The sequence below is a fragment of the Podarcis cretensis genome, assembly GCF_951804945.1.
Source record: "Podarcis cretensis genome assembly, chromosome: 8".
In the NCBI taxonomy this organism is placed as follows: domain Eukaryota; kingdom Metazoa; phylum Chordata; class Lepidosauria; order Squamata; family Lacertidae; genus Podarcis; species Podarcis cretensis.
In genome coordinates, this window is record NC_137177.1 from 89,243,718 (window position 1) to 89,270,687 (window position 26,970).

Consider the following 26,970-nt stretch of genomic DNA (forward strand, 5'->3'; position numbering starts at 1 on the left):
TCAGTTTGTGAATTGTTTCAGAAAGAAGCCAAGCATTAAAATATAATCTACACCAAATTGCCCCCCCCCCATGGCCATCCTAAGGAAACGAAAAGAGCCTGCTGGATCAGGCCAATAGCCCATCTAGCCAAGCATCCTGTTCTCACAGAGGCCAACCAGATGCCCCAATGGGAAACTTGCAAGGAAGACCCAAGCGCCAGAGCAACACTCTCCCATCCTGGGGTTTCCAGCAAGCGGATTTCAGAAGCACTGCTGCCTCCAACTGCAGACAGAGCGGAGCCACCCTGGCCAGTAGCCATCAATAGCCCTCTCCTCCACGGGTTTTTCTAATCCTCTTTTAAAGCCATCCGCTGGTGGCCATCACTGTCTCCTGCAGGCACTCCCATAGAATGGCAAACATGTTTGGGGTGTACAGAAGAGGCTGCACAGAGATACAGTCAGTATATGTTTTTACCCACGAGTTGTCCCTCACCTACCACCAAGGCTCAGCTAGAACGCTATACCTAGAGTGCATGAACCAAGCCAAGGTTTGGCATTACTGTAAGGCAAGCAGAAGGGACAAAGGCACTTAATATTTGTCTACATAAATAATACGGGACACAGGTGGCGCTGTGGGTTAAACCACAGAGCCTAGGACTTGCTGATCAGAAGGTCGGTGGTTCGAATCCCCGCAATGGGGTGAGCTCCCGTTGCTCGGTCCCAGCTCCTGCCAACCTAGCAGTTCAAAAGCACGTCAAAGTGCAAGTAGATAAATAGGTACCGCTCCGGCAGAAAGGTAAACGGCGTTTCCGTGTGCTGCTCTGGTTCGCCAGAAGCGGCTTAGTCATGCTGGCCACATGACCCGGAAGCTGTACGCCGGCTCCCTCGGCCAGTAAAGCGAGATGAGCGCCGCAACCCCAGAGTTGGCCATGACTGGACCTAATGGTCAGGGGTCCCTTTCCCATTTACATAAATAATCATTTAAACATTTCCATTGTTTCTGGATTATATTTTTTGGTTTTTGTCTTATTAAATCAGATTAAGTGTAAAGTATTGGTTGTGTTTAGAATAGATTTATGAAAAATTTAGAAAACGTATTGATTAGAATATTTGTATGAGATTGTATGGGAAAAATACGGAATAACAAATACAATTTTGCTTAAAATGTATATAGGAAGTGCAGCGTAAGCGATGGAAGTCAGTCAATGAAATTTTATTATTGAGATATTTGTAGAATAAATTTGGAAGAAATTCTTCCAATTTTTCTTCTTCTCCTTATTTTTTCTTTTTCTTTTCTTCCTTTTTTCTTTTTTGTTCTTTTTTAATATATGCGTGCTTATCTGAAATATATATGTATGCATGTATTTGCAGTATTTTGCTTGTGTTTTGTAATAATAATGTTAAATAAAATCTAAATAATTTTTTTAAAATTAAAAAAAAAAGAAGGGACAAAGGCAGCAGTAACAGCTGTCAATATAAGGATACTTGTCACACATACTTTTGTGGGGTAGTGGGCTGAGAATGTGCGCTGCTAAGAACACATCCATTTACAGGAAGAAGGTAACTGACCATGACATCATTCAACCTTTTTAGAAGCCATGTGTCTTACAACTTAAATAGTCGTAATAATAAAGGAAGATATATTTGTGCATTTATGCAAGACATTCCTGGGCAGCCTTTCTGGACCCCGTCCTCTCAAAGAGGCTCACGGAATATCACATGCCATAAAGCAATCTTCCTAAATTTGGCACCCTCCAGATGTTTTGGGTGACAGCTTGATGGGAGTTGTAGTCCAAAACATCTGAAGGGCATCGTGCCGGGGGGCAGCTGCCAAAAAATGCCATCTTCCATACTAAGTACCACAGTCACCAGATTGGCAAATTCCATAACAACAACAACAATTTTATTACTTATACTCCACCCATCTGGCTGGGTTTCCCCAGCCATTTTGGGAGGTTTTCAGAATACTGGGTAACCCTCATGAGCAATGCACGCCAATGTATTATTTGCCATTACTTGCAAAAAACACCTGGAAAAAACCTTAGTGCAAGAATTGTACTATGCCCAACTGAATATCTGCAGTAACCAAGGCTGCAATTTTTGCAACATATTTTTATAAGCTACTCAGAGACTATTGTAGTTGAGTCGCATATCAACTGTAGGAGAGCCAATGTGGTACAGTGGATTGACTGTCGAGCTCTAGGATCTGGGAGACCAGGGTTCAAATCTCCACTCTTGCCATGAAGGTCAGCGGGTGACCAGTCACTGCCTTGACTAACCTACTTCACAGGGTTGCTGTTGTGGGGACTGAATTAAAAGAGGAAGAAGAACCATGTATCCCACCTTGAGCTCCTTGGAGAAAATGTAACAAATAAGAAAGAATGATTTAAATAAAAAGAGTTTCATGAGAATTAACTACCTTTAAAAACAGGACATACCGCTTAAAAGCCTCTAAAAGGTTATTATTGAGACAAAAAGTATCCCTCGTTTGTGATAAACTAGAGAGGCTAACAGATCCTTTGAAAGCCACAGTTTGACTGGTTATGAAAGTATTTTCTGAGAGTGCTTTAAGCTGGACATTGTTAGCACTGGTTAAAGATGCTGGCCGACATCTGAAAAATCTCACCCAGGGAAGACGGAGGCTGCAAGATACTTTTCTGAAGCAAGCAACTTCCTTCAGACTAGTCTGCCTGCACTGTTGTGTGGGTGGCTTTACTTTGCTCAAGTAAACCATATGTTGCAGCAGGCAGACAAAAGCTGATGCCACAATAAATCTGCTAGTCTCGGTTGTTAGTGGAGTGCGAAGTGGTACCCTGGCTCCATTTCCCAAAGGCTTCCAGACCCCGAATGACACGGTGAAATCGACGCAGCCGGGCTGCAGTCTGCACACAGCCTTACAACACGATCCTGAGTGTGTTTACTCACCAGATCCAATGTGCCCCCCGCCACCCAGACATCCACGCTTCCCCTCAACTCACAGCAGAAGAGGTAAACAGAATAAGAAGGCAGGCCTTGTGTGAGAAGGTTTGAAGAACACACCGATCTTTCAGATTTCGTATGCAGCAGTATGCAGAACTTAAGAGGTGTGCGTGTCTAGTACGGTTTGGAAGGCTTAATTTCATGACATTAAGCTACATATGTCTGAGCAGAAACGGGATCAGCAGTCTGCTCCTCAGGACTGGACTGCCTCCTGTCATCATTTGGCCCAAACGCTGCCACATAAGACCTGCCCCGCTCAAAATTTTAGTATAGCAGCACCTACCCTCTGGAACTCCCTGCCTCTTGACATCAAGCAGGAGCTGTGCACATTTCGGTGCCTCCTAAAAGCATTTTTGTTTAGACAATCCTGTCCAGATGTTTAGAAAGTTGGTGCACGTTTTAATCCATTTTTAGTCTATTGTTATTTTAACTTTTGGAAAAACCTACATTGTTATCAATTCTTCTTATTGATCATTTTATCTTTTTTGTAAACTGCTCTGGAGGTTTGGTTGGTTTTTTACAATCAAGCAATGTATAAATTATATGAAATAAAGTAAGAAATAAACGCGTCTGACTTCAACATCTCTCCTGTCTCACCTCCATGAAGGCCTGGCCTTAACCCCCTAAGCCCACACTTCCAAATGGATAGAAATATACTTAGAAAAAGCATTTATATATCACTGTATCATTAAAAAATGTCAAAAGCCATTTACATATGTGTGTGTGATAAATAATGAAAAGCTCAAAATGAGAGATCATCAACTAACCAATCTGGAAAGATCTTCTCTTAATTGCCTGCACAATTTCCTGGCGGCACTGAAAAAGTTTTCAGCAGGTGTCTAAATCTTTTGCAATTATATTTGCCCACTCATAGCTTCCTATCCTCGCTTCTCTAACCACTGCCACCCCCACAACTCAAAATTTACACCACAGGTTCCTGAGGACACCAATTTCTCTCCCCTCCAAAAAATGTAACCAACCCAACACCACAAACAGCAAGACCCCAAAGAGAACACAAAAACGTAAGAGCCCAGTGAATCAGCCCATCTAGCCAGCATCCTTTTCTCACAGCAGCTGACCAAACATTACTCCCTGTGACTGGGATAACTAGAGGCAGCCTATAGGAAGTTCACAAGCAGTTAAGGGGTATCCTGTAACTTTGCAAAAGGGATGGGGGAAAACTGTGGTCCTCCGACATCTGGAAGTCCAACAACATCTGGTTGGCCATCAGTTCTCCAGCCCTGCCTTAGAAAATCTGCTTGCTGTGGGAATGTAAAAAAGCGAAAAACTTCTGGGAAATGATATATAATGAGATGAAAAAGATGTTGAAATATACATTTATTAAGAAACCAGAAGCATTTTTACTTGGCATTGTAGGAGATGATATTAATAGACAGGATTTTAAGTTGTTTTTATATGCAGTGACGGCAGCAAGAATATTATTGGCACAAAAATGGAAGCAAGAAGAATTACCGATGAAAGAAGAATGGCGGATGAAGTTGATGAACTATGCAGAATTAGATAAATTAACTGGAAGTGTTCGAAACCTGCGGGATCAGAGATTCTTAGAAGACTGGAGTAAATATACAAACTATTTGAAAAGTAACTGTAATGAACAGATTATGCTAGTAGGACTGCAAGAAGTTTTGAGACGAGGATTATCTGAAATATTGCAAGAAAGACTATGAGGAGAATTATTAGTTAATGACAATTAAGAGTAATAGAGAAATTAAGAAATGCAGAATACGTGATAAAGAACGAAAAATCATCAAAGGTGTTGACAGAAGTCTAAAACATTGTATATGATAAGAAGTTATATTATATGATTGTTGGAAATGATATGTTAAGAAAACCTAATAAAAATGTATAATCAAAAAAAGAAAAGAAAATCTGCTTGCTTTCCGAAGAGATGTAAAATAAAAATCTATAAGCATAAGGAACAACCACAGATACAAGAGAACTACTCTCTCTCTCTCTCTCTCTCTCTCTCTGTGTGTGTGTGAGAGAGAGAGAGAGAGAGAGAGAGAGAGAGAGAGAGAACTTCGCAAAATGGACAAACTGTGGCAAAACTTTTGTGCTGGTTATTCCATATAATGAACCATTATTATGAAGAATGTTTGGTATTAAAGAGATTACCAATAAGTATGGTTCAGGAAACGTTCAGGGTATCCTGATCCTCCCGCATTGTTACGCAATTATTCAACACATCCTGGGCTGTTTTAAATTGTTGGCCAACAGTTGACATGGAAAACAACATCCTGCTCAGCAGATCGCCCCTTATATAAAAAGCCCACCCATTCTCCATTTCAAAGCCCCATCAAGTTCCTGTTGCAGAAAGTTAATGGCAAACCAGGCAGCAAAGCTAATTAAAACCACAACTTCGAAATGTTTCAAATGAGACCCTGGAAGAAATTAAACATCGCTGAAAACTTTTCCTGCATTAAGTTAATATTTTCTTTGAGGAAAAAGGTAGCTTTGTTCCAGTTCTCAAAAAAGAACTGGAAAATGGAAATGAAATACAGTCGTTCTTAATTGTAGTCAAAGCGCAACAAGAAAACGCATGTCACAGGTCAGGTCAAGAAACCGCGCTGGAAGGCCCCAAGTTGACGAAGAAAGCAAATCCCACTCAGAGGAAAATACTATGCAGGACACAAGTCACTTATCTTTTGCAAGACCCCCACTTTTTGCGTGCTCTTGAGTGTTTAGCTAGCTTGGGGGTGGGACACACACACACACACACACACACACACACACACACACAGTGTTCATTCCATTAACTCTTTAGTGGCCACATCCCCTTCACCACCCAAATGTTGCATTTGGACCGAGTAGACCCAGTTTAACTCTCTGCACAGCCATGAAATTCACGGTGGGTTCTGCCTTGAACAAATCAGTCCCAGTCTACCGCACAGGGTTGTTGTGAGAATCAGTGGGGGAGAGGAGGTGCTCACCCAGTACTTCCATGAAGGATATAAATAAAAAATACCCCAAACCACCACCCGACATTTTAAAATTCATTGTTTATTGTACTCTGATTTCAAACGGAACAAAACACAGCTGTAAACAGTGGGAGAAGATAAGCTCACTCAGGTTAGTTTTAAAGGAACATGAGCTTAAGGCAAGGGAAAGAGGGATGTATTGCTGTCTAAGTGTTCCTGCTCTTAACTGTAGTGCTTGCTTTGCACAGATCAGTGACATAATGTCATCTCATTCTGTAAGGACCAGCAAGATAATCTATTGACTCCAATTCCAATATTCATATATGTGCTGTTTACTTGTATATATTTTAAAATTTTACATCTGGATGTTTTATGATGGTCTATAAAGTGGTACCTTGGTTCTCAAACTTAATCCGTTCCAGAACTCCGTTCCAAAACCAAAGTGCTCCCAAACCAAGGTGCGCTTTCCCATAGAAAGTAATGCCAAATGGATTAATCTGTTCCAGACTTTTAAAAACAACCCCTAAAACAGCAATTTAACATGGATTTTACTATCTAATGAGACCACTGATGCATAAAATGAAAGCAATAAACAATGTACTGCAGTCACACTATCAATCAATAGCTGAACTGGGTTCCCCCCAGTCACAAAAACAAAACAAGAAGCTGCAAAAATAAATAGCAAAACCAGACAGACCTCAGTGTAACACTCAAAACTGACGTGTGGCACTCAATTCAGAAGCATAACACTCAAAATGGTTTTGTGGCACTCAAAATGGAGCACATTCAGCTTCCGAAAAAAGTTCACAAACCGGAGTACTTACTTCCAGGCTTGCAGTGTTTGGGTTCCAAGATGTTTGAGTACCAAGGCATTTGAGAATCAAGGTACCACTGCACTTGTAATGCCTAATAAAGGTTTGGGTAAGTAAGTAAATAAGTAAGTAGGGACGTGGGTGGCACTGTGGTCTAAACCAGAGCCTAGGGCTTGCTGATCAGAAGGTCGGTGGTTCAAATCCCCATGACGGAGTGAGCTCCCGTTGCTCGGTCACTGCTCCTGCCAACCTAGCAGTTCGAAAGCACATCAAAGTGCAAGTAGATAAATAGGTACCACTCCGGCGGGAAGGTAAACGGCGTTTCCGTGTGCTGCTCTGGTTCGCCAGAAGCGGATTAGTCATGCTGGCCACATGACCCGGAAGCTGTACGCCGGCTCCCTCGGCCAATAAAGCGAGATGAGCGCCACACAGTGGCATAGCATGGGGGGTGCAGGGGGGCCCGGCCGCACCGGGCGCAACATCTGAGGGGGGGCGCGCTAATCTAGTGGAAGAGACTCGAGTGCTAAAATCCACGGGTTAGGGAGCGCAAATTACTTGCCTTGCCCCGGGTGCTGACAACCCACGCTACGCCACTGGCGCCACAACCCCAGAGTCGGCCACGACTGGACCTAATGGTCAGGGGTCCCTTTACCTAAATATGTAAGTAGGTCTATTGACTCACTAGCATAGGTGGACATTGTTTTAAGTTCAAGCAATCCTGGGAACTGGATCAGGGCTCATTGTGATGCTGGAAAGCAATTAATGAGCCATAACTAGACAGCTGTGATTTACAAGCTGATGAAACAGCCCCTTTGATTGTCCCAGACTTCCACATAAAAAAGGACTCGGTTGCTCCTTTGGTTCTCCTCCTACACCTCTAGTCTGATTAATTAATTTAGTGTTTTAGTTAGTATGCTGCCCTTCATCTAAAAATCACAGGGTAGTTCCCAACATAAAAATACAAAATGAAAACACAAAATACATAATGAATCAAAAACCAGAGAATAATAATAATAATAATTTATTATTTATACCCCGCCCATCTGGCTGGGCCTCCCCAGCCACTCTGGGCGGCTTCCATAGAAAGCAAAAATACAATAAAATATCACACGTTAAAAACTTCCCTGAACAGGGCTGCCTTAAGATGTCTTCTGAATGTCAGGTAGTTGTTTATCGCTTTGACATCTGCAGGAAGGGCGTTCCACAGGGCGGGCGCCACTACCGAGAAGGCCCTCTGCCTGGTTCCCTGTAGCTTTACTTCTCGCAATGAGGGAACCGCCAGAAGGCCCTCAGCGCTAGACCTCAGCGTCCGGGCAGAATGATGGGGGTGGAGACGCTCCTTCAGGTATACTGGACCGAGGCCGTTTAGGGCTTTAAAGGTCAGCACCAACAATTTGAATGTTAATAAGTCAAAGAAACATTTTTGCCTGCCGCCCAAAGATATGTAATGAAGGCACTAGGTGAGTCTCCTTGGGGAGTGTGCGCCACAAACGTGGAGCCACCACAGAAAAGGCCCATTCTGGTGTTGACACCTTCTGGACATCTCGTGGAGAGGGAAACAAAGAAGGGCCTTGGATGATAATCACAGGGTCTGGAGAGGTGGTCTTTGAGGTCTTGCTGTCCTAAGCCACTTAAGGCTTTATAGGTCAAAACCAGCACTCTGAATTCGGCCTGGAAACTAATTAGCAGCCAGTGAGGTCAGGCCAGGATCAGTGTAATATACTCAAGCCATATTGCCCTGATGTGCAGCCTGGCCACCGAATTCTGCACCAGCTGAAGTTTCTGAACCATTTTTAGAGGCAGCCCTACATACCAGAGGATAGATGAGAGAAATTAGACAATCCTTGTCCAGATGGGGCCACAGTTGGGCCACTAGCCAAAGCTGATGGAAGGCACTCTGCGCCACTGAGGGACCACCACCCCTTGCAATGAGGCATTAACTACCTCCTTGGCCCAGCCAGGTCTCCTCTCCCTGCTAGTTTTTATCAGCCAAGAGGTGCTAGCAGTTGCCACTACGACCCAAGCCCTTTGTCCACATCCTCAAGCCTTACTAACTGAAACTCATCCAACACAACAGTATTAGACAGTTGCTTTGGACACCCCTTGAGATTCATCTGCAGTAATAGAAGAGTCAAGATCCTGGGGCAGACTTTGTGACCACTCATTTATATTTAAATGTGCACCTCAGTATTTGTACCTCAGCATTTCTAACATTTTCCATTGTGTTTTGGTGCTTCGGGGCAGGAACTAACTGTGAAACTCAGAAAAGTGCAAAACCCAGAGGAGACTTATGTTCCAACCTGTGCATTAGTTAAGAAGGTGCAAATTTTGGCAAGGGCCACCTGCACATCTGCAAGCGCCAACAGCTCACAGCTAAGCTACTGGGCCCCAGCAGGAAGGGGCTGGATGAGGGTTCGGAAGGCTCACAGCGTCTTAGAATTGCCTTTTTCTACAAGGCGAGGAAACGGGGCAGCAACAGAGCAACGCAGCTCAGTCTACTAGAGCTTCGCTTCGCTAATGTCTGTCCCAACATGAGGAACTGGCATTGAGCATCTTCTAAGAAGGCGGAAATCTTCCCTCCAAGCTTGGAGATTTGCGGAGCCTCCTATAATTTTGTGCCTGCCATTTTGAAGTCAAATTGAACACCAGCCTCTTAGAAAGGAGGCTTTATCCGGCTGCCAGGAGTGATATTTATAAGTTCACCTTCCAAGAGACACAAAATGCCTTTCAACAGGCTGCCGTGTAAATAACCAGGGGATGCATGAATTGGCCCCATACAAACCTCCAGAGCCATTTTGCTTTGAACCTGGGCAAAAGCGTGAAGAAAACACACACACACACACACACATACACAGGCCCTAAGACATCCGGCTTTTTATGGTCCCACCATTCCAAGTAATGGATCATGTGAGACAGGTTTCCCCTGCCACACACCTCCACACACACAGGTATTCTGCACAAGCCATATTTCTTACATTTCAGTGCTTTCCAGAAAGGCAAGTGTTGACATGTAATCTCTTTCAATTCAATCCATTCATAAAATCTACTGAACATCCTATGAGGTGGGAGGGATAGACACAAGACAAGGAATATAGTAAAGAAGAAAAATAATTCAGTGCCCTTTGATTTACTGGGCTATTCCACACATTATGGAAGAAAGAGCTGATCCAGCATATTCCACATAGCACTGCACCAGTGACACCAGAATATTAGTGCAGGAATAGGGAGACCTGGGTTGGGGGAACCCCACGTTCAAATCTCTACATCTGCCTCCCCTAACCTGGTGCCCTTCAGAGGATCTGGCCCAGCCAGCACAGCCATATGATGCTGGGGGTGATGGGAATCGTAGTCCAAATCCTCATTGGGAAACAACTTGAGGAAAGTCTTTAGGTGACCTTTCAAAGGCTCGTGCCAAGATGCAGTTCAAGGTGAAAGCCCTAAGCCCTGAGGCCATCAGAGACATACCTGAAAGGGAGTTTCCATTCAAATTCCAAAAGCTTCCCAAAGGCTTCACAGCCTAAGACCATGCAGTGTGAGATGTGGAGCCAGCGGGTGGGGGAGGGGAAGGGAAGCCAGCCTGGAGCAACTATGGCTGGATGGGTCACTGGAAGTTCACTGGATGCCTGCACTGGAAGCACTGCAAAGGCCAACCATTTGAAAGCTTGGGGTGCTATGCAACTATGTTTTACTCAGAGGTGACCCACTGAAATTAATGACTATGACTAAGGTCCATTTTGCTAATGTTCCTGTAATATATATGAAGCTAGTTATCCTTGCATGCTGCCTTTCAAATGCATTACCACATTGGATAAGTGAATGAATGAATGAATGAATGAATGAAATAATACACAAGGCTCATCTAGGCTTCTCAAGTCTGACAAGGATTACAAGGGTTTGTCAGAGTAATTAGCTTCTGTCAAAGTAATGAGCGGCTGTTTTAAAGATGTAACATTCTGAATTGTTACAATTCCAGTCACAATTCAAGAATGGTACAAACAAAGCTATATCTATATATCCAAGTTACTTAACTGTTACGAAATCACAACACCCAAGTCTATTATTTATAGCCAAGCATGTTAGCAAGAGATTGAGTTGTTCCCTTGGCAAAAAGCCAAGAACCCAGACAGTTATAAATGCCATTGAAAAACCACACACCCCTCTATTAAAAGACAGGAGTCAGTTTAAGTGTGTTCATTTCAAAGGGCAGATTGAGGTGGATCCAAAATTGAGCATGTACACACACCTGCGAGACGAGGAAGCAAGCCCTTGCCGTTTGAACAGAGGAATGCCAGGTGAATACCTGGAATATTTACCGGTAACTATGGCAAAATACAGCCAACTGATAATATTTAACCAGACAGTTGACCAGAAGCTCCATCCTAAGAGACAGGGAGCACCCAGGTGCTATTGTCAATAGCTGCTGAAACTCTTCAGGATTTGGGCATTCTCTATATGCACAGTTATACTTCATCTCCTCAACTTGTAGGCACTTTGGAATTGTCCAAATCACTTCATAGATACTCAGAATTCAAGACCTGAATCACAGGACTCTGTTTGCTTATGAAAGGACTGTGGAAAAACACCAGGAATAGGTCTTCAGATCACAACAGTTATTTGCCTTTGAATTCATTGAAAGTGATGCTAAGAACAGGCCAGAATCACACATTTGCATCCCAGGAAGTCTCTGTGGTACAGAGTGCCTTCTATCAGCTTCAGCTATCAGCTATATCAACTTCTATCAGCTTCAGCTGGTAGCCTAGCTGTGCTATCCTATTGATAACCTAACCTTTGCTGTCTCTGCTCTGGTACCCTCTAGGTTAGATTATTGCAACACACTATATGTAGGTCTGCCTCTGAAGATGGTTCAGAAACTTCAGCTGGTGCAGAATTTGGCAGCCAGGTTGCTTACTGGGACAATACTTGGCGTTAACAAAGGATATTCAGTCACCGGATGTGCAACCATTTGCTTTTCATGAGAAACACAAACCACCTTGCAAAGCAGTGTAACTGTGCAAACTGCTAGTGTAAAAGTAAAGAGAAGTTTGATTATTTCCCTCATCCTTGGATTTCCTCAGTGCTCCTCTGCCACAAACAACAGTTAAACCCAAAAGCCACATTCTCACTTGCCAGAGCAAGGGGAATCTGAATTTTGGAAGGTATTTCACCCAGGGTAAAACAGAGTCACCCATTTTCACTACACACCTAGACAGCTGCAGGCTGGGTTGTAAAGTTGCCTTTGGATTTTATAGCTTCACATAAAAGAACAACTGGTCTGCATTCATCCAGCAGATCTCTTGATCATCTGCAAAGTGACACCTGGGGTGGTCTCTCTCCAAGGGCCAAAAAGTTTGATACAGAGCGCAAGGCTAATGGTCCCAAAGAAGCAGAACACGCCACACACCATGACGCCACTGCAACATAGCGGGAGTGCAAAAAAAACATGTGGCACTGAGTGGAGAAGTCCACTTCCTTAGAACCTACCGTATTTTTCGCCCTATAGGACGCACCGGCCCATAGGACGCACCTAGATTGGGGGGGGGGAATAAAGGGGGAAAAAATCCCCCCCCAGGCATGGGGCTTCCCCCGACCCCAGCCCCCCAGAATGGGTCCCAGAGCGCAGCTTCGGCATCGCTCTGGGAGCTTGCCAGGCTGGGGGGATAGCTTCCTGAAGCCTGGAGAGCAAGAGGGGTCAGTGCGCACCGACCCCTCTCGCTCTCCAGGCTTCAGCAAAAGCCTGCATTCGCCCCATAGGACGCACACACATTTCCCCTTCATTTTTGGAGGGGGAAAAGTGCATCCTATAGGGCGAAAAATACGGTAAGTTTCCATTTAAGGAGGAAAAATATGTTTCCAGTCCTTAGGGTAGCAAGGATTAAAGGGGTCTGAACAAGATCACAGAGAGGGGCTTTGGTACCCAAATTTAAACAAACTTGCTTCATTTGTGTAATTTATATGGATTTGTTTTCCTGGCACAAAGTTTTTAGTGCCTTGAGGAAACAGAATCTGTGTTTGCACACAATCCTAAGCTATGGCTTGTTCTAACCATGGTTTGTTCAATCGTAAGTTGTGTCACAGGCAAGGAAAACAAACCACGGCTTGTTTCTCCCAAACTTGGTTTGTTTTCCAGCTGCTTCTGCCTCATGATTCTGCATCTTGCTGAGCATTTGGTGTGTGGACAAACAAACTATGGTTAAGCAGGGCTGTTGGGTTCGGACAACTCACAGCCCACTGGAAAGGGTCCAGACAGACATGCAGACCAACCATGGCTTAGTGTTTGTTGCAACCAGAGCTCTGGGTGACATTATCTCAAAAAGGATATTGTAGAGTTGGACAATGTTCAGAAGAACCAAAATATTCTAGGGGCTCCCCCCATGAGGAAAAGTTGCAGAATTTGGGACTATTCAGTTCAGAGAAAAGGTGAGTAAGAGGCAACATGATAGAAGTTTATAAAATTATGCATGGCCTGGAGAAAGTGGATCGAGGAATGTTTTTCTCCCTCTCATAACACTAGAACTCATGGACGTCTAAAGAACCTGAATGTTGGAAGATTCAGGACAGACAAGAGAAAGGACTTCTTCACACAGCACGTAAATTATGGAATTTGCTCCCACAGGAGGCAGTGATGGCCACCAACTTGGATGGCTGTAAAGGAGGGTTAGACAAATTCATGGAGGAGGAGAGGGTTAATGGTGGCTATGAGCCACAGTGGCTATGGTCTGCCTCCATGGTTTCTGAACACCAGTTGCTGGAAGCCACCGGAGATGAGAGAGGGCTCTTGGGCTCAGACCTGCTCCTGGGCTTCCCAGAAGAGGCATCTGGTTGGCCACTGTGAGAACAGCATGCTTGGCTAGATGGGCCATTGGCCTGATCCTGCAAGCTCCTCTTATGTTCTTAGCTTTGGCCCAATTATGCTGCATGACTGACTCCAACGTATTTTGTTTTGCCAGCGCCCAGGAGAGGTTTGAGGAACCATCTAGCCTACCGTGGCCAACTTCCCTCTCCAGCAGCATCACTTCAAAGACCCCAGGATTGCCTCCCCCTAAAGGCTGCCGGTTGTGGTTTCAAGGGAGCAAGAAACCCATGTGCAGGATTCCCATACGTCTCAGGCTTGTCTGCACGGAAGGGAAGAAGGGAGGAAGGAAGGAAAGATCCTTTGGCTCCAAAATGCATAAAGTGTGATGCAGCCACATATGACACACCACACAGTGCTGGAAGCCCCTACAGCCAGGACAGCAACGAGGAGACTTCCTCGTAAAGCACTGAAGTTATTATCACGCCAAACTCCTCTCTCTGCCTCCACAGCTGCCGAACATCCTCCTCTTCTCCCACAACTGCAAAGCATCATTAGGGAAGGCTGCCGCCTGATTAGTAACAGACAGAAGCATTTCAGCAGAGATCCTGCCTCCTGTAAAGCTAAGCTGCCCTTTGATCTCAGGACCCGCTCACGCTTTGCATATCCCTCCATGGAAGCCACCCTAACAGCCCAGGGCCAATTTAAATCGCTCCAGGAAGCATCTCATTGGAACAAGGCTGGCCATGTACACAGGTTTAATCTATATAGGAAGGGCGATTTCTGTACACCACAAAAGCTCGGGGTTAATAGCCCAGTGGATTAGAGGATTGCAGAAGCAGATCCCACTCTTAAGCCCAGGGCACTGCAAGTTAAAAGGGAATCAGGCCAAGGGCTGAGGCTCCAGAGACAGAGTAGCTGGTTCTGCATCCAGCCTACAGCTGCTTAATGCTCTCTGTACCACAGCACTGAGCAGCTTTCTCCAACCCGGTGCCCTCCAGATGATTTGGGCTTCCACTCTCATCAGCTCCTAGCATCATACAGCTGTGCTAGCTGGGGCTGATGGGAGCGGTAGTCCAATAGAGGGCACCAGGTTGGGGAAAGGCTGGCGCCAAGACCTTCCTTTGCAAAATGTCTAGGAAGTTTTAAAAACCTACAGACAGAAACACCCCAAACCTACACCCAAGAAACGAAAATGCAACTGCCTGAATAAAGGCTAATGGAGAAAATACATATCTAGGCAGAAGAGCAAAAGGAAGGCGATTTTCCAAAGACAGTTTTGACAACAGCACATTTGGCAAAACTGAGGAGCAGGAACAAGAGGCTGACCACCCCAAAAAGACTCCTAACTGCTGCCTCCTTTCCATTCTCAATCAGCCATACTTTAAAAAAACAAAAACAAAAAACTATTGGATGAAATATTTGGGAAATCCATCACCGCCATGGTCCTTAGAGGTTTGCCGCTGGACCCATTTTGGGTTGATGCAGCAAGGAAATTACTAAGTTCTTCATATTCTAAACTGGGGAAAGACCAGAGAGCTCAATCTATCTACTGGAGAGAGATTGATGGGAGTCAGGTGGGGGTGGGCAGGGCGGGGGAGAACAAAAATACATTCCCTTGGCACCCCCCTTCTCCCTCTCCTTTCCCTGCTGAAAATGAGGAGGGAGGTCCCATCCCTTTTGACCCAGTATTACGATCCCTGCTGCAAGAGGAACAAAATGTTGCAAGGCTGGACCAGCTCTGTGTCATTACCTGTCCTCGAGACCAGAAAAACGAAGCTTAAACAGAAGAGTATAATTTTATAACTAGGCAGCTGTGCAGTCCATTCTTATCAAGCCCTGCTGGAATGAGGAAAGGTTTTTGTTTTTTAACTGAGCTGCCACCAGATACCACCTCCTTCCATTTTTGCCAGCAGAAAACCAGGTTAACAATGCTGGAGATAAGAGAATCTCTCTCCTTGGTTACATCAGCTGAAAATGGGAGCAGCTGAACAAGAGGTGACCTAAAAGTGGTTTAAATGAGAAACCCCAGTCACAGAGATCCTGGCAGCCACACCTCCTGCAGTCTCAGAAATTAATCAAAAGAAAGTTCCCATGTTGACTGCTGGAGAGGGGGAGACCTCCAAATGGAAGTATTTGTATTTATTTATATTTGTTTGCAAGGATCAGGGGAATTAAGAGTGAGCCTGCAGACAAGCTGGAGGAATCTGTGCCAGCAGGCAGCCACCACAGGGCAGAGGCAATGCGTTGCAGTGGTTAGAGTGTTGAGCTGGGAGAGGGGCTGTGACTTAAATAGTCACCCTGCAGGAGTGAACAGCAGCCCAAATCCAAGCTTTCACACACAAGGCAGATTGCAGCCTTGAACCAAGAGGAACTCGTAAAGGTAAAGGGACCCCTGACTGTTAGGTCCAGTCGCGGACAACTCTGGGGTTGCAGCGCTCATCTCGCTTTATTGGCCGAGGGAGCCGGCGTACAGCTTCCAGGTCATGTGGCCAGCATGACTAAGCCGCTTCTGGAGAAACCAGAGCAGTGCATGGAAACGCCGTTCACCTTCCCGCCAGAGCAGTACCTATTTATCTACTTGCACTTGAATGTACTTTCGAACTGCTAGGTTGGCAGGAGCAGGGACCGAGCAACGGGAGCTCACCCCGTCATGGGGATTTGAACCGCCGACCTTCTGATCGGCAAGCCCTAGGCTCAGTGGTTTAGACCACAGTGCCAACTGCTTCCCATAGAGGGACTCTTACTGGTTTGTTATTTATTGCATTTATAGCCCAAGAGGAGCTCAAGAGACCAAAGAACCAAGACCACAGAGAAGCGTTTGACACGTGCTTTTTGACTGACACCCAGCCACACGGGAAGGCAAACAGTGGCAGGTGGCATCAAGCATATTTCATTTTACAACTTAATGAACTCACCACTCAATGCGGACGTTGTGTTCTCCACGGCTTGGCACACAGCTAATACAATACCTAGAGAAGGAAAAATAGCCAGCTTTAAAAACAGGGATCATTTGAGAGTGTCAAAAAAAGCTCAGGCTACTGAAAATCCCACCATGACAAGCATTTTCATATTGTGTCAACCCCCCCCCCCTTATTATTCAGGTACATCAGCAACCCAAAGTCAACACCCAAAACACTCTGATGCAACCCAGCAAGGGTGAAAATTTAGGGTTGTGGTTCAAGGCCTGCATGCCATGCTGACTTCCAATATATTTACTTCCAAGTGAAAGTACAGAAGACTGGGCTGCATGGCTCAAACTATGTTCCCCCTTCTGCACATGATCAAAGGCCAAAGAGTGGATCTTGCAATCAGCTACTTCATAATCAAATTAACAAAAATGAATGGATTTCTTGGCAAGAGCACATGTGGGGGGGGGGGGAGAGCAACTAAAGTCAGAACTATTCAGACTTTAATCCGGTCTTCAACCTTCTCAGATTCAGGAGTCACTTTTTAACTAATAAAATGGGACTTGATTTTAACTGCCCTTTGCAGCAGTTGAAGATTATACAAAGAAAAAATAAAAGTGTTTTTTGTTTTTTTTTTAAAGAGTAACTTGATGGGTTTCAGGAGCAAAGAAACCTCATCTGATAGTGTCCCTGATTAGGACGACTGCATGGGATGGAAGTAGGATTGGGGGAGAAATTTGTTCTGTTTGCATTTTAATATGCACCAAATTTGCAAATGCAACTGAAATGCAGCTCTCTTTCAAAATTCATACACCCAAGGGGACTTCCGGGTTAGCGCCATCGGCAATGGCGGAATTCCTCTGACTGGGAGGAATTTGCATCGTGAAAATTTGGGTCTGGCCGCCACGGCGAAGGCAGAGACCCACTATAAATCACAGGCGGGTGAAGCCTGTGAACGTGGGATTTGGCTGGCACCTTCTGCGCCCCCCCTACTCGCGGAGAAACCCAGTTTCGGGGATCCGGAGTGACGTAGGGTGAGTGGCGCGGTGCTTCGAACCGACTGCTTCCGTCACGGAGCGAAGCCGCACAGCTGTTGCCGGAGAGCGCTGACGTTTTCCTGTGGACAATTTGATTTTAAAGCAATTACCCGTGAGTAGAGTGGAGAATTGGATTTTTAAAACGTCTTAATTTGGCATCGAACGGGGGAGGTTCAAAACAGGAAGTCCGCCTTCCCCTTTTGTAAATAGACTGAAGCAAAGAGATTGTAAGCTAAAGTCTTGGAAAGTCTATCTTAAAAGACTAAATTTCCATCAGTAAAAAAACATCTAACCCCCCCTTGGAAGCAGGAGAAGAGGGGGGAAGTGTGGATCGTACATGCCTGCAGGAGAGAGTGAAGGAAGTTAGAATACTACTGCTCCGAACCTGGACTGGGGCTGCCATTAAGACTGACGTGCTTTGAAATGTTTACGCACTGCAAATAGAACGTTTTTTGACAGCTTGCCAAATAAGAGACATACTTTGTTTTGACTGTCTCCGTCTGACTTTAAAAAAAAGTAACTGAAAACTGTAACTAATTAACTTTATTGCTTGAACTGCATGAAAGGACCAATTGGTTAAAGGTATACAAGTGGGAGCTAAACAGTATAAATTGAGGGCATTTGCTGATGACCTAGTATTGACATTACAGGAGCCAGAATCTAGTACTAAAAGGGTACTGGAACTGATTCAAGAATTTGGACAGGTAGCAGGTTTTAAGTTAAACAAAATGAAAACTAAGGTTTTAGAGAAAAATTTAACTCTGAGTGAGAGAGACAACTTCCAGGAAGAGACAGGATTAACACTGGTCAAGAAAGTGAAATATTTAGGGGTTAATATGACTGCCAAGAATGTGAATCTGTTTAAGGATAATTATGAAAAAATGTTGGATTGAAGTGAAAAAGGACTTAGAAATATGGTCAAATTTGAAGCTATCATTGTTAGGCAGAATTGCTGTGATAAAAATGAATGTATTGCCAAGGATGTTGTTCTTGTTTCAAACATTGCAAATCATAGACAAGACAGATTGTTTCAAGAAGTGGCAGAGAGACATTTCCAGATTTGTCTGGCAGGGCAAGAAGCCTAGAATAAAAATTAAGATATTAACTGATGCTAAAGAAAGAGGTGGATTTGCCCTGCCAGACCTTAAACTTTCCTATGAATCAGCTGCTTTTTGCTGGCTGAAAGAATGGCTGCTTCTTGAAAACACTGATGTGTTGGATTTAGAAGGTTTTAACAATGTATTTGGTTAGCATGCATATTTGTGGTATGATAAGGTAAAAGCACATAAAGCATTCAAAAACCATATTGTTAGGAAAGCATTGTTTAATGTTTGGATAAGATATAAGGACTTGTTAGAAAATAAAACCCCAAGATGGTTGTCACCAATGGAAGCAAAGGCACAGAAAAAACTCAATATGGAGGCCAAATGGCCGAAATATTGGGAAATTTTGGAACAAGATGGAGACAGGATAAAATTGCAGAGTTTTGAAAAATTAAAAAACAAAGTGCGAGATTGGCTTCATTATTACCAAATAATGGAGGCATATAATTTGGATAAAAAAGTTGGCTTCCAGGTGGAAAAATCAAAATTGGAAACAGAATTGTTAGATCCCAAAATTAAGAATTTGTCAAGAATATATAATTTGCTGTTGAAATGGAACACTCAGGATGAAACGGTGAAATCTGCTATGATTAAATGGGCACAAGATGTTGGACATAACATAATGATGGCTGACTGGGAACAGTTATGGACCACAGGTATGAAATTTACGGCATGTAATGCCCTAAGAGAGAATTTAATGAAAATGATTTACAGGTGGTACATGACATCAGTCAAGCTTGCAAAAATTAACCATTTGCCCGAAAATAAATGTTGGAAATGTAATGAGACTGAAGGTACATTCTTTCACCTTTGGTGGACATGCCCAAGGATTAAGACATTCTGGGAGATGATTTATAATGAAATGTAAAAGGTATTTAAATATACCTTTCTGAAGAAACCAGAGGCCTTTCTCCTGGGCATGGTCGGCCAATTGGTGCCAAAGAAGGACAGAACTTTCTTTATGTATGCAACAACAGCAGCAAGAATACTCATCGCGAAGTATTGGAAGACACAAGATTTACCCACCCGGGAAGAATGGCAGATAAAGTTGATGGACTATATGGAATTGGCGGAAATGACTGGCAGAATCCGAGACCAGGGAGAAGAGTCGGTGGAAGAAGATTGGAAAAAATTTAAAGATTATTTACAGAAATATTGTAAAATTAATGAGCTTTAGAAAAATGGTGGAATGAAGTTATATGGCTTTGGCAGAAATGTTATAAGGAACTAGGTACAGATTGACTGTTAATGTATTAAGGGGAAAAAACAAGGTTAGAATATGTTAAGATTAATTACAGGACAGAAAACAGAGGAAGATGGAAAGGAGTTGCTGAAACAGTTAATTGAAGTGGAATACAAAAAGGGAGGCGTGAGGAAGTCAATGAAACAAGTGAATGAAAGATAAGCTTGAAAATATTGGAAGTGTTTTTAATTGTTCTTGTTTTGTTTTGTTAATTCAATGTTTTATGTAGTGTTTTTGCTTCTGTTTTTGTATTGTATTATATTGATTTGTTTAATTCTTTTTCTTTCTTTTTGTAATTTTTAAACTCTTAATAAATACTATTTTAAAAAAAACAAAAACAAAATCCATACACCCAAATTTTGCAGTGCAATTCTCCAACTAAAAAATGCATTAAAATATGTACTGTATGGTAAGGGAAAGGCATACAAAATTGGGCATTAGTGGAAATAACATACTGGACCAACTTCATTACATTACGGGAAAGTGCTTGCCAAAAAGCGTATACCATGCAACAAATTCCGTCTCTTAGGTGGGCAGAACCACAGGCAGAAGTGGACACAGGAACTTTCACTAGCAAGTGGGGTGGGGAACAGTATTTGCTTCACATTGTTTCTTTGATTTTGCTGGAGGTGCCAGCTGGGAAGGAAGAGGAGTTGGGGGGCTGACCCAATCCCTGGACTGGCTCAGAACGGCACCAGCGAGGACACTGGCTCAGATCCCGACCAAGGCAGCTCTTGGCCGAGCCAAACAGCGACCCATAAATATGCCAACAGCATCACCGGGCGTGATGGGAAAAGCTTTGGAAGCGCTTTCGCCGACCTCATCCTTGGGATTGGTGCCCACCATGATTCAAACTGGGGCAGAGATCGTGGCATTCCCCCCGCCCCACAGAAGAAGCACCTCTTCAGCTCAGCCAGGGTTCAGCACCCGCAGAAAACACACAGAGAGAACTCATTAGCTCAGCTGGGAATTCTGAGTTATTAAAAGACCGATGGGTCCACGCGGTTCAAAGGAAGAGTTCTTGGGGGAGTCAGAAGGCACAGGAATGCCTGGCAAGGGCTTCCGATGGATTCTCAAAACACTGAACTACAAAAACTGGCTTTCACACGCAGCTGGTCTTAGTGACCCCCTCGTGGGAAGGGAATCTTTATTTTAATGCGTGTATACCTAAGGAGCTGCCTTACCCCAAGTCAGAGCGCTGGACCAGCATTTGGGACTGAGTCCCTGCAGTCTTCCCCGGCCTGCTTGCCCTCTAGCTGGTTTAGACTACAGTGCCCACTAGTCCCAGCCAATGCACAGGGATGATGGGATTTGTAGTATGAATGTACATAGTATGTGTGCCTGGCGCCTTCATTACATATGTTCAGGTGCCAGGCAAGAGCATTCCCCTTCTCCCAGGTATTGGCCTAATTAAACAATCCATGGGCTTTTAAACCGTGGCGGGCAGGGGGTTATTGTTGTTTGTTTGTTATTATGGTATGCATTTTTGTGTTTTTATGTTATAAACTGCACTGGAATCTTCGGATGAAGGATGGAATAGAAATTCAATAATTAAAATAATAAATCAATAAATTACACAAACAGTGATGGACACCAGGCTGAACAAGGTTGAAATACTGGTTTTGTTTTATTTTAACTGGAGGTGCCACTGTGGTCCCAGTCCCCGGAGCGATCACTACAAAGCGCCCTTGCTTTTTAGTGCAGGGTTGGGGATATCAGAAGCTACCAGTCCAGTCACCTCAGTACTGTCAACTCTGACCGGCAGCGTCTCTCCTGGGTTTCAGGGTCTCTCTCCCAGCCATCCCTGGAGATGTTGGAGGTTGAAGCTGAGATTTCCTGCAGGCAAAGCCAGCTCTGCTCCTGAGCTAAGGCCTTTCCCTACTGACAGAAAATCCTACAGCGCCCCATATTTCCAAGGGGGCTCTCGTTCAAACACTAACCAAGCCTGCCCCCTGCTTAACTTGCAGCTGCTTTCAAGCTGGTGTGCCTTTGTGGGTGGGGGGGGTGGGGGGAAGAGGGGTGCTGAGGCAGGGCTGGGAATTCCAGAGCAGGGGGAAGAAGAGAGAAAGCTTCTCATGCCCCAAGACAGAATGATCAGGTCCACCCAGATGCAGGGCAAAGCCCACATGAGTCACCCTGGTTCGGTTAATCCAGAATAAAGGCCCCTCCTTAATTCTGCTCTTGAAAGAGACACGGGTGGTTTTGGGGAAACTTTTCTGACAATCTTCTTGGCACATGGGAGTCCATGCAAGGAAGCAAGGGCAAGCCACCACAGGCTGCTGTCTCATTGCAGTCTTCTTCATCTCTCTCCCTACCCCCCACCTTGAGTTCACACTCCGACTTCTCCTCTTAATCATCAAATAGTCGCAGTGCAAGAAGACTCCCCAAGCTGACAGGACACACTTTCAACCAGAGACAGGCAATGTCAGCTTCCACAAAACAAACACAAGCGCCTTATATTCATGGAACAGAACTGCTTAAGTTGTGGTCCTCTGCTCTTCACCCAGGGTCTCAGACAGATGAGCCAATGGTCCGACTCTAGGTTGCTTTCTACATCCCCTTCAAAATCATGGCACCCTCAGAGTTCAGAAGCTGCCCGATTCCACAAGAAGGCGTGGCGTGTGACTCTGGCTCTCTGACCAGCCTGCAGTCACTTTGTCAAGAATGCAGGATTGGGCCTTCGGAACTGAGAAGGCAGCACTTTGGGCTCTCAATCAAGCCTCTTGCAGAAGATTCCACAGTGAAGTACAGTAAGGTCACAATTTATGCCCATTTAACAGTCACGAATTCGACCACATAAAGTTGTAAGGGGTCCCAAGAGCCATTTAGTTCAACCCCCTGCAATGTGGGAATTTAAGAAAATAAAGAGCTTCTGGGAAATGATATATAATGAGATGAAAAAGAAGTTGAAATATACATTTTTTAAAAAACCAGAAGCATTTCTACTTGGTATTATAGGTCAGGATATTAATAGGCAAGATGTCAAATTGTTTTTATACGCAACCACAGCGGCAAGAGTAGCCCAGAAATGGAAGCAAGAAGAAATTCCGACGAAAGAAGAATGGCAGATGAAAATAATGGACTATGCAGAACTGGACAAAATGACAGGAAGGATTCGAAAGCTGCGGGAACAGAGATTTACAGAAGATTGGAAGAAGTATACGAACTATTTGAAGAGCAATTGTAATCAACAAATTACGCTAGTAGGACTACAAGAAGTTTTGTAGGAAGAAATATATGAAGTGCTACAAAGAATAGAGATATTGGTTATGAATTTTAAATTTAACAGTGAAAATAAGAAATGTGTACTAAGAGATTAGATTGGAAAATTTTCAGACTGGACTGATGGAAGTCAAAATATTGAATACGATGTTAAAATATGTTTAATTACTTGGCAGATGAAAGTGATGGACTATATGGAATTGGCAGAAATGACTGGCAGAATCCGAGACCAAGGTGAAGAGCCGGTGGAAGAAGATTGGAAAAAAATTAAAGTCTATCTACAGAAACATTGTAAAATTAAGGAATGTTAGAAGGTTGTTGGAATGAAGTAATGTGGTTTTAGCAGAAATGATATAAGGATTAGGTTAAAATTGACTTCTTAATTTGTGAAAGACGTGAATAACAGTATATCAAGATAAATTATTAGGATAAAAACAAAGTTGGAAAGGATTTGCTGAAACATCTAATTGAACTAGAATACAAAAAAGGGAGGTGTGAGGAGGTCAAGGAAACAAGCTGATGAAAAATAAGTTATGGGAAGGTTTGGTTTGTTTTTTGTTCGCATTTTTCTGTGCTGTTTTTTTTCCTTCCTTTTTCCCCCCTCTATTTTTTGTCTGTTTGTATCTATTGTGATGTATTGCTTTGTTTTTTCATGCCTAATTTAGTGTTTTCTTTTTGTAACCTCTGAAACTGGAATAAATATTATTTAAAATATATATATATATGTTTAATTACTGCTGAAAATGGCATGTTAAAAAAACTAATAAAAATTTATATATATAAAAAAATCCAAGCAAGGGCAAGAGCTTAAAAGCTCTTGTTGTGTGGCATCTGCTTGGGCTACCCAACATGGAAGGAGTTTTTAAGCGCTTCTTCTTACTGGGAAGGTGGGGGCACGACTTGCTCAGTGCACCGGCTCTGGGATGCTCTCCTGAGATCTTGAGGGGCATCTGCGTTCTTATGAGAACTCGCAGGAGCATCATTCCAGAGAGGAGGGGCCAAGCACACCTTGCCCACCAAGCAGACCTGGAGGAGTCCGGTGGATTCGCTCTCCCTCCCCTTCACCCACTAAGTAGCTCCAAGGGTTTGGTATACATGGTTTTCGTGCAAACATGGAACCCTTGGACCCAGACCCCCACGTAAGATGCAGTCCCACTGTACCCAGGCGGGGGTGATGGAGGGAGGGAGAGGAAAGAAGAGAAGGGTTGGCTATCCAAGGCAGTTATTCCATTTTTTGTTTTAAAATAATTTTTATTAGTTTTCAATTATAAAAATCCAATACTGTATATGCCACATTGTATCAATACCATATTACCCCACACATTTCTCATTCATTAACATTAAAAAAAAATAACCAAAAAGAAAACACACACACCCAAATCCCCAGACTTCCCTTCACCCCCTCTTCTGGTTCTTTAAATAAACCAAATCATCTTACATTCCAAATCCTTTTACCCAATTTTCCAACTACTAAACAATTAAATTTGTGATATACTGCACAGATATTTTAAATATTCAAATTGTTTTATGCATTACACATCTATGCTTACAGACTATTTCCCCTTTTAAAATAATCCTTATTGTTGCTTTTTGCAAGCGTTTTTAATCTATGTCTGCTGATGTCCCGATTTATTTACAACTGCTGGCCCCTAAATAAAAACCATTTCCCAGACCATTACCCATTCTTTTTTCTTACTTTGGCATATTTAAATCTCCTCCGGAAGAGGCTTCCCATTAGGACAATTCCCAATTTCAGCCCCCTTCCTTCCAAATTTCTCTCTGTCTCCATGACTGTGATTTCACCAAAATTTCTCTAACTCAAGGCAGTTTTTCCTACCGCATATTGAGAACTGTACAAACGCAAACACACACACACTTTGTTCTACTGAATTACATCGGGCTTCCAAGACAAAACAAGCAACAGGCAATAGCAGCACAACAAAGCATTGAGCATTGAGCATTGAGCATCACCAGGGAACATGTTTGCTCCCCAGCTCCCCAGTCACAGCCACATACAAGGGGACGTAATTGGAAGCAGGAGCAAGGAAGTGCAACCACAACAGAGCTCTGCCTGCCTGCCTGGAAGGAGAGCCGGCAGGACCACAAAGCAGGAGGAGCGCTCCTGGAAGGAGAGAAAACTTGGTTTCCCAGCTTGATTCAGAGGAAGTTCACAGCAGCTGTTCCAAAAATGGAAACTGCACAAAGCAAGACAGCAAAGGTGATCCCACCAACGTTTCTGTCCTGGGCATCAACAAAAATCCGAACAGAAAACCCTCCCTTACCATTCAGGATTCTTTCAGAGCAGGAAAAGAGTCTTTTGTAAAAGCTGCCAGTGCTTATGTCTGGGAATTAATTTTGATGGGAAAGTTAACAGAAAGGATACGTGAAAGAAAACAATGTGAGAAACTACATAACTTTTGCATAACATGGTCCTCCATTATTACATACACATCAAAGAAAGAACTTGCATTTAAACCACCTAAGACAAACGGGAGCCTGTGGAATGATATTTTTTAAACCAGCAACTCTAGAAATAATTTTTTATTTGACTGTATTACTACCGTAATTATCTGGACGTAGACGCGGGTGGCGCTGTGGGTAAAAGCCTCAGCGCCTAGGGCTTGCCGATCGAAAGCTCGGCGGTTCGAATCCCCGCGGCGGGATGCGCTCCCGCTGCTCGGTCTCAGCGCCTGCCAACCTAGCAGTTCAAAAGCACCCCCGGGTGCAAGTAGATAAATAGGGACCACTTACTGGTGGGAAGGTAAACGGCGTTTCCGTGTGCTGCGCTGGCTCGCCAGATGCAGCTTTGTCACGCTGGCCACGTGACCCGGAAGTGTCTCCGGACAGCGCTGGCCCCCGGCCTCTTGAGTGAGATGGGCGCACAACCCCAGAGTCTGTCAAGACTGGCCCGTACGGGCAGGGGTACCTTTACCTTTTAGCTGGGGCTGGTTTGGAGGGGGTTAGGGGAAAACTGTATTTGATTGCTTCTACAGTGGTACCTCGGGTTACATACGCTTCAGGTTACAGACCCAGAAATAGTACCTCGGGTTAAAAACTTTGCTTCAGGATTAGAACAGAAATCGTGCTCCGGCGGCAGCAGGAGGCCCCATTAGCTAAAGTGGTGCTTCAGGTTAAGAACTGTTTCAGGTTAAGAACGGACCTCCGGAACGAATTAAGTACTTAACCCGAGGTACCACTGTACTTGATTATATGTCGTTCTTATATTAAACGATTTTTTTTTAAAAAAAAAAATTAAGCTGCCATGTACCATGAGAAGTCTGCATCTGCCCCAGCAAGTTACGTTTGCAGGGCATCAAACCCAACAAGGATGGCATCCCTGAGATGCTCCTGTGCTGCCTGTTTTGGTTGCACAAAGTCACTTTGCACCACACTGTTAGGCTACCTCTCACAAACTGGGCTGTGTGCACACCATGTTGACAAGATTCCAATTCTGAAACCAGACACGCCAAAGTCTCTGGCGAGCAAAGAGGTATCTCACAATCACAGTGAGCAAATTGTCCCCGGTGTAATGAAATATGCAGTGTGGTACAGTGGTTAGCAGAGTGTTGGACTAGGACCTGGGAGAGGACAGGGTTCCAATCCCCGCTCAGTCATAAAGCTCACTTAGGATAGTTGCTGCCTCTCAGCCTAACCTGCCCTACAGGGCTGTTGTGCAGAATAAATGAGGAGGGTGGGAAGCATGTATGCTGCTCCTTGGAAAAATAAAGGTGGGAAATACAGCGGTGCCTCGCAAGACGAAATTAATTTGTTCCGCGAGTTGCTTCGTCTTGCAATTTTTTCGTCTTGCGAAGCGCGGATTCCCCGGGTATTAACGGCTTTAAGAAAAAGGAAGCAAACCCGCAAGATGTTTTTGTCTTGCGAAGCAAGCCCATAGGGAAATTCGTCTTGCAAAGCAACTCAAGAAACGAAAAACCCTTTCGTCTTGTGCGTTTTTCG

The 26,970-nt window shown here is 44.0% G+C and overlaps 1 protein-coding gene across 1 annotated transcript in view; it reads right to left on the bottom strand.

Annotated features, from left to right (window-relative positions):
• The window catches only part of TGFA (transforming growth factor alpha), a 52,192-nt gene that overhangs the window by 12,174 nt on the left and 13,048 nt on the right, over positions 1-26,970 (bottom strand). The window contains exon 2 of the mRNA XM_079987634.1: positions 16,418-16,471. Coding sequence (XP_079843760.1) covers positions 16,418-16,471 — 54 coding nt within the window. The remainder of the gene's footprint in view (positions 1-16,417; positions 16,472-26,970) is intronic.